Source organism: Mastomys coucha, unplaced genomic scaffold (genome assembly GCF_008632895.1).
Source record: "Mastomys coucha isolate ucsf_1 unplaced genomic scaffold, UCSF_Mcou_1 pScaffold15, whole genome shotgun sequence".
Taxonomy (NCBI): domain Eukaryota; kingdom Metazoa; phylum Chordata; class Mammalia; order Rodentia; family Muridae; genus Mastomys; species Mastomys coucha.
In genome coordinates this window covers 149043723-149059222 of record NW_022196897.1, presented here as the reverse complement: position 1 = coordinate 149059222, position 15500 = coordinate 149043723, and the positions used below count along the sequence as shown (strand labels likewise).

At 46.9% G+C, this 15500-nt stretch overlaps 1 protein-coding gene across 1 annotated transcript; it reads left to right on the top strand.

Annotated features, from left to right (window-relative positions):
• The first annotated feature begins 14637 nt into the window (after positions 1 to 14637).
• On the top strand, positions 14638 to 15500 carry Gtsf1l (gametocyte specific factor 1 like). Its single transcript, XM_031373737.1, is given in 2 exon segments — positions 14638 to 15366; positions 15368 to 15500. Coding segments are annotated over 2 exon segments (510 nt in total). The 5' UTR covers positions 14638 to 14970; the 3' UTR covers positions 15482 to 15500.

Here is a 15500-nt window from a genome sequence, read left to right as displayed (position 1 = left end):
AGGTAGCTTAGTACCAGGTACAGGGTAGAGTCTTAAAAACAAGAGAATAGCGTGCATGGAGAGGTGGCTCGGGAGTGGCTTGGGAGGCAGGAGCAGGTGCTGGTCTTGCAGAGAACCCAATTTCAGTTCCCAGGACCTATGTCCAGAAACACACAGCTTCCTATAACTGCAGGAGACCCACAGGCTCTTTTCCACACCTCAAGGATATCTGCGCTCACACATGCACAGACACCCACATAGACACACAAATCAACAAATAGAATAAACTAGTAGTGTGGGAAGTCCATTGTTGGCATGAGGTGCCCTTAGAGTTCACCAGGGACTCAGAGGAGCAGGAAGTGCTTGGCCCCTCCCCCTGGCCGACAGCTGAGGCTGCTAAGAAGCCTGCTGTGTGACTGAGCCTCTGATTATAAAATGGAATATGCACAGAATGTTCACCCTGGGTTGGGGTTAGGTGACATCTACCTGCTTCCTCCTAAGTAAGGTCCCAGTGATGGAGCAAAGTTCAGATCCACCAAGGTTCCCCCCAGGGAACCAATGAGGTCATTAATGCTACTTTTACAGAGCAAGGCAGGGGGGGTTATAGATAGAAATGTGGGTGACCTTAAAGCAGCCACACAGGAGGATAACTTCCTCACAGCTGTATAGATGGTCCCCCTTCCCCTCCTCACAGCCGTGTAGACGCCCCCCACACACACTCCTTCCTGACACATGGGTTTTCATTTGGGGGAAGCCGTTTCTGCACAGGCCGAATCTTCCCCCTCTCTGTGCCCATGTTGCCAACTGTTGGTCGCATCTCTTGGAAAAAGACGCGTGTCAGTGGAGGACAGCTCTGATTCCACCTACATTATGGATCCTATCTATGTGGACAGGTCTGAAAAGCACTACCCAGACAGATGTCTGTATAGCCTGCTCTCTGCTCACTCAGGTTACCATGGTGAGCGACCTCTCAGGCCCCAGGCTCAGGAAAAAAAAAAAAATTGCTGGGAGCAAGCTGCAGGCTGGAGGGCCACTCAAGACATCTTTTAGAAGCACGGGCACTCTGATCTCCCTTTGTCACTCATGGACTTAACGTCTGCCTGCTGTGCTCATGTGTGTTTGGCCATTAAACACCCTAAGAGCCTACCTCCTGTGATGCGGTTTCCAGGGTAGATGAAATGCTACCGTCGCTGTCTTCCTATGTGGCCTTTCAGGGGTCCGAAACTGCAGCCTGGGTCCCTGGTCATGAAAAGACACCTTCTGGGCTGTGTGGAGCAAGAGCTAAAGTGTCTACTGACTCCCTAGAGGGCTAGTGCCATGGCTTCTCCTGAGCTGGGCTGCAGGCTCCTCAAAAAGAGCATCTGTCTCGTAAATGGTAGGAAGTCACACTTGACCAAAGACACAGTTGAGCAGAGCAAACTGGAACTTTCCTTGGGGTGTTTCCTTGTGGTTCTCCCTGCTTTCATGGATGATTAGCCTATAGGTTCACAAAGTGGGAGCAGAGAGTGGGGTGGGGTTCGGGGTTGGAAGCCCTATGAGTATGTATGGTGAATGACCGCACCAGGACCAGCTATCAGGAGGCAGATCATCTTTACTTTGGGTGACTCAAGGCTTATAAAGTTTTGGGGGTCTGGGGGTAGGAACATCCAGGATGGGGAAAGGTGATTGGCTAAGGGATGAGGGAGTACCGAAATGCCTCATTAGCATGGGGAATCATCTTCAGACTCCCAGGTGCTAGCTAAACGGGGTTTTATCAGGAGAAAGGAAATTGATCCTATAATCTAACTAAGGCTATGTGACATTGCTCAGGTAGAGGCATGGGGTGCTTAGAATCCCCCCAGAGGAGGTCAGAGAAGAAATCCCTGTTAATGAAGAGAGTCTCTCATTGTGCACGGACCCAAAGGCTATCTGATCAACTCCCTGCTCATAGGGAGTGCTAGAGTCCTGTCCAACCTCAAGAAGCCCCACACTCAGAGCCAGGACATGGGTTTGTTTCCTAGCAGCGGTGGGAGCATGTTCTGTGTGGGGGGAGGAGGAACTGTGTACTGGAGGAAGGAGACAAGGAAGGCCGAGGGGCCGTGGACAAGGCTCTGCTCTCCTTCCTTCCTGGATTTGAACCTGGAAGTTTGGTAACTCTTGAAACCCTGAAGTTAGCATGCTTTAAACAGTGAAAGGTCACCAGCAGTGATATCTATCGTTTCCTGGTAGCAGCTTTCAAAGCTAGGGAAAGCAGCTGGGGCGACAGCTCAGTAGGTAAGAACACTTGTTGCTCACACATGAGGACCTGAGTTTGAATCCCTTAAGTCTAACACTGTGGGGGACAGAAACAGGAGGAAAGCCAGGCGGTGGTGGCGCACACCTTTAATCCCAGCGCTTGGGAGGCAGAGGCAGGAGGATTTCTGAGTTCGAGGCCAGCCTGGTCTACAGAGTGAGTTCCAGGACAGCCAGGGCTACACAGAGAGAAACCCTGTCTCGAAAAAAACAAAAACAAAAACAAAAAAAAAGAAAGAAAGAAAGAAAAAGAAACAGGAGGAATAACTGTGTTAGGAGGTCTGGAGTGTAGGAGATCCTTAGGGCGTCTCTTAGTGCTACCATGTCCTGGGATTAAAGTCAATGGGAAATTACAACAGCCTAATCCAAGCAGGATGATAAAGGACAACGCAGACCCATCAGGAATGAAGGGAGGTATGGAAAAGGGAAAAGAGCCAAGACCAGCTGAGGTGCTTGCAGAGGGGAAAGGAAATACAGAATGGGTAGTAGAGGAAGGTAGTTATAAATACCAGCTAAGGCCACGTAATCAATTGCAGAAACGAGGGTTATAAACTAATATGAATGCTTCTGTCTTATTTTGTTTGTTAAGAATACTGTTAAGAATACATTTGACTTTCTTCCAATTTCTTTAACATCAATTAGTATTTAAGTTGAGGCACTAAAAGAATGTTCCCAAGGGACATTGCCCATTGTAAATTTACAAATGCATTTGCAATTTCATGAAGAATAGTTATATCATTGTTAGCCTTGTTATCGTTTCATGGACATGAGATATTATTTGTGCCAAATTGACAAGGGGTGGATTGTGGTGGCTATTCCTGGTTGTCACCTTGACTCTATCTGGAATGAACTACAATCCAGAATTGGAATGACTCACCTGTGATCCAGGTCTGGAGGCTGAAAGATACAAGTTTCTGACCTGGATCTTGGCATGGAGATCTTGAGGCATAGGGGCTATGAATCCCAGAAGATTAAGACAGGAAGATCTCCGAGTTCAAGGTCATCTAGGATTAAAGATGTGGTGGCACACACCTTTAATCTGGGCCATACCTTCTACTGGAGATGTACATAAGGACATTGGAAGAAGAAAGACTCTCTCTCTCTCTCTCTCTTTTCTTTTCTTTTCTTTTCTTTTCTTTGCCTGCTTGCCTTGTGGGACTGAGCAACTGCTAGATCCTTGGACTTCCATTCACAGCTGCTGCTGACCATTGTAGACTACAGACTGTAAGCCATCAACAAATTCCTTTATTATATGGAGACTACCTATAAGTTCTGTGACTGTAGAGAACCCTGACTAATACAGAAGTTGAACAGAAATAGGAGGCTCTCTGAGGCAGGCTGGATCCCAGCCTAGCTTTGGGCTCACTGAGAGATCTGTCTTAGGAATATGGCAGAGCATTATAAGGTCTCAATACCTCCTCTACACCTGTTCACACACATGCATATGCCATACTTATAAAGCACACACACACACACACACACAGCTAGTGTATGTCTCACCACATGTCCATCTCTTTTTAGATGGAAGCGTGAGCCAATGGAGGCTCAATACGCCTACATCCCTCTTGATAGCAACCAGCAGATCCCCCTTGTGGCCATATCCCAGGCATCTCTGACTCAGACAAGGTTTACTACCCCATGCCATGGTGAACCTTTCATTACTACTCTAAGCCTCTGAGCTTACCAGCCTGACCCTGCCTGTCCTGATGTTACCTGGTGGGATAGGGGTATGGAAGTGGCATGGCTGTGAACTACCTTCTCGGGATTCCTGTGTCTAAGCCTGGCTTTCCCCTCCCATGTCTTTCTACGAGGCCAATGGAGAGCATGATGCTCCTCCCCCAACCCCTAACCCCCCAACCCCCGTAAAAGGTAAAAACATGGCCACCATGCTCAGCGGCTCTCACAATGGAACCCAAGCCAGTGATTTCAAGATCCTGAAGGAGCTGAACACCATGACCACAATGTGGAAAGATGTGAGGAACTACCATTTAAAATGGACCACATCTGGGCAGTGGTGGCGCACGCCTTTAATCCCAGCACTTGGGAGGCAGAGGCAGGCGGATTTCTGAGTTCGAGGCCAGCCTGGTCTACAGAGTGAGTTCCAGGACAGCCAAGGCTACACAGAGAAACCCTGTCTCGAGAAAAATAAATAAATAAATAAATAAATAAATAAAATGGACCACAAAGAAGTAGAAACCTACCAGGCACTGAATAGTAATTTAAATAACAAGTATGTATTGGCTACTTGTCTCATGCTATAACAAAAGTACCTGACAAAAGCAACTCAAAGGAAGAAGAGCTTATGTTGGCTCAAAGTTTGAGGGATACAGTCCATCATGGTGAAGGACAAATGGCAGTCACATCATATCACATCATATCTGCAGTGAGGAAGCACCGCTATGGTGCATGATGTCCACTTATGGTGCCCATTGCTTCTCCTTTTCATTCAGCCTGGGATGTCACCCCATGGGATAGTACAAACTATACCTAGGTAGTCTATAGTATTCTAGATCCTATCAAGTTAACAATATTAACCACTATAAAGTTCAACAAAAAGAAAACTACTAAACTTAATGAAAGAAAAAAAACCAACAAATTGTGCCACGGGCCAGCAGATCTGGGCCTCCCTCAACCCGCGGGAGAAACAGGGGTCCTAGTCAGGTCGACAAGGCGTAGGCAAAGAAATGATGGCAGAGACGACACATGAAGTATAGGATCTAAATGTATTTCTTAGAAATGGCATCAGACTTTTACAGTCATTGCAAAAGAGAGATGGTAAATCTGGCAGCTCAATAGTTGAGGTACATCTGAGGCCATCTAAAACATACTGGGTCTAAAGCAGCAGCTATCTCCTCTGGACTGGTGCTGCATCCCCCGGGCCCAAGTGCTCTGGGCCCGGGGGACTGTAGACTGCATGAATTTGAATCCTAATCCATCTAAGTTCTAGTGCAAGTCCTTCTGCGAGTCCATAGTGTTAGACCTGCATGCGAGTCCAAGTTCGAGTCCTTCTCCTAGTCCTAGTCCTTTTGTACCAAGTGACAAGCAGGCTTAAGTAGCATACAGCAAGCAGGGCAGATGACAAGAGTCATGTAGGCAGGTGACAGTCACATCAAGGTCAGTGATCTTACTGACCAAGATCATGTCTCTAGTTGTGAAGCGGGCGGAAGAGCAATGGTGCCCCTCCCTGCTGGGGCTAATTTGGTATTCCTATACTAACTCTCTGGTTCTTGCTGGAGGCAATGACTAGGAGGTTTTAATCTAACACTTTTAGCTAATGTCTTTGGGTGGAAGCTCTTCATTACTCCCTAGTATGCAAAACATTTCTAACTATTGTGAACTGTCTATTGCTCTAAGGAATATGCTTGACCTCTGTTGCTAGCTGTGGCAGGGCAGATTCCTTGAGAGAAATTTCAAGTTATGGACAGCTTGGTGTTAAACTAGGATAGGTTAGAAACATTGTGTTGACCAGGGAAACAATGTCCAATCTTAGCCATTTACGAATCATTACTTGGGGTACCTTTATGTCTAATTATGAGGGCGTGTTGACAATTGGAAAGACTGATCTGGAACACGTCTGAGTTAGGGGATACCAGCGACTGTGTATCCAGGAGGCACAGATCTCCTTTTGGATTCTTATTGCCTCTTATCCTTTAATCAGGATTTTATCCCCGATATTTTGGATGTGACTGGAGTAGACGAGTGTGCGTAGCAAAATCGGAGCTGGAGAGATGGCTCAGTGGTTAGGACCTCCGACTGCTCTTCCAAACGTCCTGAGTTCAAGTCCCAGCAACCACATGGTGGCTCACAACCATCTGTAATGGGATCTGACGCCCTCTTCTGGTGTGTCTGAAGACAGCTACAGTGTACTCACATGCATAAAATAAATAAATCTTAAAAAAAAAAAAGCTAATACAGAGGCCATGGAGGAGTGCTGCTTACTGGCTGGCCTCTCCTGCCTTGCTCAGCCTGTATTAAAAAACCAACAAATCACTGATAGAGATTAGAAAATTCAAGGTACCACGTATGTGTCATGCCCACACATGTGCACATGCCCCTTGCCCAAGTCACAAAAGTACTTAAGCAGTAGGCAGGAGGATTTAAACCTGAGCAATTAGTCTGCTTTCTAAGCCATTATTGATAAGGAATTTGGAAAGAACTCATGCCAATTACAAAATTCAGCAAGAACTGGGGTGGCAAGCTCTAGAATAGGCCAGCCGGCAAACATCTGGACTGTCCAAACTAAGTCCCAGCAACCAGTAGATGCTATGTAAACAAGTAGGTTTGGAGAGGTTTCAAGATTTCACACTTTCTTTACAAGAGCAGATCTGGATTCAGGCCCCGGGTCATAGTTTATTGATGCCTGACCTGGAAACACAGATCCTTGAAGAGAGTCATGCCTTGCCCCCTTTTTGGAAGAAAAACAACAAGCAGAGACTTGATCTAAAATGAGAACAAAGCCCATAAAGTAGAGCTCCCGAAGTTGTTGTGTAGAGTTGCATTGTGTGTACGTGTTAATGCAGAGCAACTGTAATTTAATTCTGTGCTTCTTTATGAGCTATGCGACTCTCAAGAACATGGCCTTTCTACTGATGCTCGGGTCCTCTAAGAAGCTCAAGGCTTAGTGAATGCAGTGCCTTTGTTGAGGCCAGAAGGCGGCATCAGATCTGAAACTGCAAAGCCAGGCAGTGGTGAGCTCCCTGGTAGGAGTGCTGGCAAAGAAACTGTGTAATCTGCAAGAGTGGTACCTTCCCTCAACCACTGAGCCGCCTCTCCAGCCTTGGGGGGTCCTTTTCAGATGCAAACCTAAAAGCAGAGACGCAAGCAGAATGTCAGAGAATCAAAGCCCCTTATAGGGACTGGGATGCAGCTCAGCTGGTACAGTACTTGGCTAGCAGGCTCCACCCTGGTACTGCATTCTCTTTCCCTCTTCCCCTTCCCTGCTCCTCTCCCTCCCCCTCTCTTTCGCATGCACTGGCATGCACTCGCACTCACGAACACCCTAACAGCAACAACAATATGACTCTCATCATCCCAGCACTTGGGAGCAGGAGGTGGGAAGAGTCAGAAGTTCTGAGCCCTCTAAGATACATCTGAGTTTGAGGCCAGCCTGAGATACACGAGGCACTGCCTCAAATGAAAAAACCACAAAGTAGCTTAGAATTATGTGCAATTTGGACTTCAGTTCTGTCCTGTGCGGTACAAGTGGAACAGTAGTGGGAATCCCCACTCCCACCCTCAACCCCAGAGCAAGGAATGTTTCCCGTGTCCAGCTGAGGTACCAAGAGCTCCGGCTTTAAGGATACAGGGAAGCATCTGAACATTTCTTTCCACCCAACGAGATGTTGGAAGGCTTCCCAGGGTAGTGGCTGAGCTACAAGATAAAGGAGAGCAAAACTGGGAGCCATGCTTGCAGCCTTATGCCCTTATGCCAGTCTCTTCAAGGTATAAAACTTGACAACTAAGGAGGCTATGACTTAGGTGGAAGTGGGCCCTGGCACTGTAGAGGGCCGTGGGCCCTGCCGCTGTATCACCACATGGCAAGCTTCTTCAGGAGGAAGACACATCTATCTTACACTTTAGGGCACCTAAATTTGCCCTACAAAGGATTTTTCCAAAGATAATGAACTCTTAGCTACTAAATAAAGCTAGTTAGCTGGCAATGGTGGCACACATCTATAATCCCAGTGATTAGGAGGCTGAGGCAGGAGGATTGCCAGTTCAAGGGTACCTTAAACTACATAATAGTACCCTCTCTCCCTCAAGCCAAAATGAATTTGCAAAAACATGTCCACAGGCTTCAAACACAGTTTTTAATCAACTCAGCTTATCTAACTTTAAAAAATGAAAATGGCAAACTTCTTGCTCTGTCTGCTTAGAGCAAGAAACTATTCAAGGAAGTGTTAGCTGATTGGAAGAACAACTGTAAATACCCAAATTATGAGCTAGTGAGGAAGGGCTGAGTACATGGCTCAGTGGATTAAGTACGTGCTGTAGAAGCATCGGGCCAGGGTTTTGATCCCAGCACCCACAGATGAAGCTGGGCGTGGGCTCCTGTAATACCAGTGCTGGGGCAGAGGCACATATGTATCCATTACTTTTGTGTTTCAGTGATAAAACAATATGACCAGAAGTAAGGCCTCACCTCCTAAGCCTGCCCACACAGTGCCACCTCGTGGGAACTAACTATTCAAATATCTGAGTTCATGGGGCACCTTCTCATTGAAATCACCACATACCCTATCTTAGTTGGGGTGTCTATTGCTGCAACGAAAACACCACACCCAAAGCAAATTGGGGAGGAAAGGGTTTATTCGGCTTAGACTTCCACTCTACGGTTCATCATTGAAGGAAGTCAGGTCAGGAACTCAAACAGAGCAGGAACCTGGAGGCAGGGCTGATGCAGAAGCCATGGAGGGGTGCTGCTTACTGGCTTGCACAGTCTGCTTTCTTATAGAACCCGGGACCACCAGCTCAGGGGTGGCCCCTCCCACAATGGGCTGGATCCTGCCTCATTGATCACTAATTAAGAAAATGCCCTACAGCTGGATCTTATAGGGGTATTTTCTCAATGGAGGTTCCTCCCTCATGACTCTAACTAATTTGCGTCAAGTTAACATAAAGCCAGCCAGTACACCCCAAAAGTGTTACCAATAGGAACCAACTGTTCAAATATCTGAGCCTGTGGTAGAGTGAGGGGAATTCTTGGTGGTTAAAAGCACTGGTTGATCTTCCAAGGGCCCTAGGTCAATTCCCAGAACCAATGTGATGGCTTACAATCACCTGTGACTGCAGTTTGAGGTATCCAATGCTCTCTTCCAGCCTCCGTGGGCACCACTACATGCACACTGTATACAGACACACATGGAGCCAGCACACCCATCAATATAAACAAATTTTAAAGTTTAAAAAAAAAAACCCAGTGAGCACCATGCTCACTGGGAACTTTTGTTTCGCTTGAAAAAAAAACAAGGTGGAGAGTGACTGAAGGTACCCAGCGTCATCCTGTAGCCTCTGTTCACACCAGGCACACCCACACAAACATGTACGCACATGTGCAACGCACTCTCATAAAATAAACAGCAGGGGCATCTGGCAACAGATCTGTCACTGCAGAAGAAACAGTGAGTTAAAGCCCAGATCAGAGGACCTTCTAGCTTATCGCACAGGACGTGCGTGGAAGCGGGCGTGAGATGCTCAGGTTTAGTGAGTGTGGCACTAGGGTCCTCAGTGGGGGTGGGGAGAGGAGACTGAGGCAGAGGCAGCATTTGAGGAGTGGCTGATTGTTTTCCAAAACCAATACAAGAGAGCCACACCCAGGTTCAAGAAGCCAAATAAGTAAGTACAGGGCGTTACCCGTCTATTGGCAGCGTGAGCCCGGGAGAGCGGATACTAAAACTGAGGTGGACTAACGGCTCCTGCAATAGCTAACTCCGACAATTGAAAGCTAAGTAAGGTCATATGAGCAAAGGTCACATGAGTTCAGACTTATACAGTCACAAGGGCAAGGTCACATTAGTTCCAGCTCTGTACAGTGGCTAGGACTGTACGTACTTGAAAACATTATTGGGAATAATAGGGTAAGGTGATAGGTGATCTAAAGTAAAACTCGCTCCTAGCATTACACCTGGGAGGGGCACACAAGCACACTCCTAGAGCGACCCATGTTATAGAGGGACAGAGGTCACAAGACTCTTGTCATGTTTACTGGGAGTTTCCTCACAAGGTCCCAGGAATCTCACACAGCTTCATTCAATGGACCATTTGTGTGCTCCAAAATCAGACAAAGAATGAAAGAGAAATCGCCACCAGGCCAGGCCTGCTAAACCCAGGCACACTGGAGGCTGAGCCAGAAGCAAGTTCAAATCCAGCCCGATGATTTAGCAAAACTCTGTCTCAAACTCAACAATAAAAAACAGTTGGAGGTCATAACTTCCATGGCAGAGGGTCTGAATCTCAGTAGCAAACACACACACACAAACAGAAGAAAGAGAAATATCTCACCTCAATAAAAAGATTAGGCAGTGGAAAAATCAACAATAAAAATTTTGTAAGACAGACATAGAAAAGGAATTAGACTACCTTCTAACAAGGTAAAGAAAGGCTTGGAGATAGCTCATCAGTGAAGTTCTGGCCTCACAGGTCTGGGGAACCAGGTGAGAAAGCCACAGGACATAGTAGTGCCTACGTACTCTCAGAGGTGGGAGGTAGAGCTAGCCAGCCAGTCTAGCCTAACTGGTGAGCGCCAGGCCAGTGAAAGACCCTTCCGAAAAGGAGGTGAGCAGTGGGTAGTGCCTATAATAGTCACCCGCTCCATATGTGTACACACACACACACACACACACACACACATGCACACACACACGTGCACATGCGCCTGCGCGCACATACACACACATGCATATGCAAAATTGTGAGTCCCTGAGCTGGAACCTCAGCTCCATGTAGAATGATGGAAACTGGATCTAGCTCAAGAGAAAAGGGGAACTAACTCATTACAAGTCAGTGAAAACACTATTCAAGAGTAAGGCGGAGGAAGTTGCTGGACAGTTGGCTCAGTGGTTAGAGCGTTTGCTGATCTTAGAGAGGACCCTGGTTTCAATTCCCAGCACCCACATGGAGCATCACAACTGTCTATAACTCTAGTCCTACAAGCTCCAACACCTTCTCTGACCTCTGAGAGCACCAAGTGCACACTTGGACGACATAAACAAAGCTAAACACTCACAAGCAAAAAATAAATTTTATTTTATTTATTTGTTTATTTATTTATTTATTTATTTATTTATTGGTTTTTCCAAGACAGGGTTATTCTCTGTGTAGCCCTGGCTGTCCTGGAACTCACTCTGTGGACCAGGCTGTCCTAGAACTCAGATACCGGCCTGCTTCTCCCTCTCAAGTGCTGGGATTAAATAAATAAAGGTGGGTGCTAGAGAATGGGGTCAGTAATTAAAAGAACTTGCTGCTCATCCAGAGAGCCCACATCAGGTTCTGACAACCTCTTAGAACACCTTCTTCTGGCCTCTGAGGGTGCCACATACACACAGTATACACTTACACAGAGACACACATAAATAATTTTTTTTAAGATTTATTTATTTATATGAGTACACTGTCACTGTTTTCAGACACACACCAGAAGAGGGCATCAGATCCCATTACAGATAGTTGTGAGCCACCACGTGGTTGCTGGGAATTGAACTCAGGGCCTCTGGATGAGCAGTCAGTGCTCTTTACCACTGAGCCATCTCTCCCATAAAATAAATCTTTAAGGTCAAGAGAGGTGAAACAAGGATGTTGTGGGACAAACGGAGGCAGACCCGTCCATCAAAAGGAAGTCAGGACAGTGATTCCCCCCAAGCAGGTGTAAGAAGCAAGGTAAGCCAGGATAGCAAAGAGGCAGGTGCAGAATTGAGAGGCAAGGAAAGATACAGAGGAGAATGGGAAGAAATCTCAAGGATACAAAATGACAAGATCAGGGAGGTCTAGGAGGCCCTTAGATCTGAGTTAGGTAACTCTCCCTTCAGGAGCCCATTCCATCCTTCAGGCTCCTTTGAGAAGCACACAAGCATGCAGGAGGCCACAGAGGCCAGAAGAGGGCACCAAGCTCCCCTAAAACTGGTTGTAATAGACAATTGTGAGCTCTCCCAAGGGTGCTGGACCTGAACAGCCATCCTCTGAAAGAACAGCAAGTGCTCTTAACAACTGAGTAATCTCTCCAGCCCTGTGTCGAGGTTTGATCTGTCGCCTTGTATCACAACCCTAAATTCTGTGCCCGAAGGTCTAGGCCTAGGAGTGAGTTCTCGTGGTTACCAGCTTTTGTTGTGCAGACCTTGTTCCTTACTTTAAAACTATTGGTTAAATAAAAATGGCTACAGCCAATTCCTGGAGGGATTAGAGGTAGGTGAGTTTTGAGTTACCAGGTTGGAGGTAGAGCTGTGAGAGGGAGAGAAAAGAGACCAGGAGGAGAGAGAGAAGGTGCCATGAGAGGAGATGGACCATGAGCACGTGGCCAGGAGAAACAGCGGGTATCTGGGGAACCCCGCTGGGGAGGTAGCCAGGCCACCAGCTAGAAAAGCAGACTAGGAGCTACCCCCCAGTAATTGTCAAAGCCGAATAAAATAACCACAGTCTGAGTCTCATTGTACTACAGACCTCCAAAATATCTTTATAAAATCCTAACGCAGCTTTATAAATAAAAATAGTAATAAAACCAGGTTTAGGGGGCTGGAGAGATGGCTCAGGAGGGTAAGAGCACTGACTGCTCTTCCAAAGGTTCTGAGTTCAAATCCCAGCAACCACAGGGTGACTCACAACCATCCGTAATAAGATCTGATGCTCTCTTCTGGTGCGTCTGAAGACAGCTACAGAGTACTTATGTATAATAATAAATAAATCTTAAAAAAAAAAAAAAGCAGATTTAAAATGCACAGACTAGGTTGAGGGTTTAGCTCAGAAGTAGAGGGTTTGTGTAGCAAGTGCAAGACCTCGGGTTCAGTCTCTGGCACTAAAAGGGAAGGTGGACTAAAAGAGAGCGTCACATGATCCAGAAGGGTAAAATCGGAACTTTAAATTCCGGTTAGTGGAGGACTGGAGAAATGTTTCAGTGGTTACGGGTACTTGCTGTTCTTGCAGACGACCCAAGTTCAGTTCCCAGCACCCCTCATGGTAGCTTACAGCTGTCTATAACTCCAGTTCCAGAAGATCCAGCACCCTCTTCCAGCCACAACACGCACAGTGTGCTTGCACACATGCAGGAAAAACACACGCAAAATAAAAAGCCAATTAGAAAAAAAAATGGGCCGGGCAGTGGTGGTGCACACCTTTAATCCTAGCACTTGGGAGGCAGAGGCAGGTGGATTTCTGAGTTCGAGGCCAGCCTGGTCTACAGAGTGAGTTCCAGGACAGCCAGGGCTATACAGAGAAACCCTGTCTCAAAACAAAACAAAAACAAACAAACAAAAAAACTAGTAAATCATCCATGGATACTTCAATTTGTAATTATTAAGCAATTGGAAAATGTATAGACTGAGGAAGGGGTGGGAATATTTAACACTGTGTACTTAAACTGAGGAATGATGCCCAGCATGCTGCATGCACAGAAACTGATGCACGTGGGAGCCTGCGGCAAGAGGATACTAAGTTTGCCACTGCCTACACTAAGAAGTGACTGGATAATAGACAGACAGACAAACAGACAGACAGACAGACAGACAGACAGACAGATGAAAGATAGTTGGAGAAAATGAACCAAAAAGAGAGGAGAAACAAAGGACTGAGGATGTCGCCCAGTTGTCAGATTCCTTGCCACAACTGCATGAGGCCCTGGATTTGGTCCCCAGCACCATGCAAACTGGATGTGGAGATACACATCTACAATCGCAGCATACAAAGTGGGATTATATCCTCAGCTACATACATATCAAGGTCAAGGTCAACCTGAGTTACATGAGACCTTGTATAAAGAGAGAGGGGGAGGGGGAAAGTAGAGGGACAAAGAAAGAAAAGGAGGCAGGAAGGACCAGCAGGAAGACTCATTGGGTAAAAGTGCTTGCTGCCAAGACTGATAACCTGGATTTAATCCCCGGAACCCACGAGGAGAACCAAGTCCTTACTACAAGTTGTTCTCTGACCTCCAAATGTACCACCAGTGCCACTCCTTACAAATAAACACAAGATGTGAAAAAGAGCCGGGTGGGGCTGGCGAGATGGCTCAGCAGGTAAGAGCACTGACTGCTCTTCCAAAGGTGCTGAGTTCAAATTCCAGCAAGCACATGGTGGCTCACAACCACCTGTAATGAGAGCTGACGCCCTCTTCTGGTGCGTCTGAAGACAGCTACAGTGAATTACACCGGAGCAGTGAGCAGAGCAGCGAGCAGGGCCAGAGATGAAGCAGGGCCAGCAGAGGTCCTGAGTTCAATTCCCAGCAGCCACACACATGATAGCTCATGGCCATCTGTACAGCTACAGTGTTCTCAAACACATAAAATAAATAAAAAATAAATCTTAAAAAAAAAAAAAAGAGAGAGAAAGAAAAAGATCTGGGTGGTGGTGGTGCCCGCCTTTAATCCCAGCACTTGGGAGGTAGAGGCAGGTGGGTTTCTGAGTTCAAGGCCAGCCTGGTCTACAGAGTGAGTTCCAGGACAGCCAGGGCTACACAGAGAAACCCTGTCTCAAAAACAAAACAAAACAAAAAACAAAAAAGATGTTTTTGAAAGACCAGCACAAAGTAAGCTGATTTAAACTGAAACGAACACGGGACTGAATTATGCTCATGAAGTCAGAAGCTGCAAGTGGCTGGGTACGTGTCATAAACAAATTTGAATAACAGCTTTCCTCAAGCCACTCCCCCCACCCAGTGGACAGTCCGTTCCTGATGTCATAGCTGCCCATTGTGACCACCCATTGCCTCCCTTGACAACACAGGGCACCTTAGCCCTTTGAGTCAAAGCCTTATTATAACCTGCTAACTTCACCTCCCTGGAAGCTAGTTTCGGGCTCTTGTATCTGCCTGAGTTAACAAAGTCTCTGGTGGCCGTTTTCTGGCTTTCTCTGCATAGCTACTGCTGACAGAACTTGAAGAGGAAGAATTTCACTCCAGAGTCCCAAGAGCCAAAGCCTGGCAGAAGACAGCACTATCTTTCATAGGGAGAGGCTTTTCCTTGTGAGGTGTACCGCTTACACTTTGGGCAGCAGGACACTTGGCTTCAAGTCAACTCCCCGATGGAGCCAGAATCCATAGAAATTTGTCCTTACAACCCACACCACCGAATCCCACTCAGCAGATTCCAGTACCACCTGGCATCATGCAGGAAGAAGAACCCCAAGAAAGCCAAAAAGATGGCCAGCTGTAAATACAACGCCTGCCACGTGGTCCCCATCAGAAAGCTGGCTGAACACGAAGCGACCTGTGTCAACAGAAGCTCCGTGGAGGAAGACGACACTTTAGGCCCTCTGCAAGTCAGTCCCCCACAGCCGCAGAACGAGGACACACTACAGGTCCGTTGGCTTTCCAACCCCGATATCTGGAATGTCGACGGTGCCAACTGTCACCCAATGTTTGTCCTTAAGAGTTTTGTTCCCCAGAAACTTGTTTGTGAAAGTGACACCCAAGAGTCACGGGGAGGAGAGCAATGCCCAGAAGATCCTCAGACTAGGACCAGGAAGGCAAACTTCTAGCAGGAGGAAGAGGGCTCTCAAATGCGTGCACAGACCACGAGTCTCATCTGAATAAAAACCTGCAAAGTAACTGT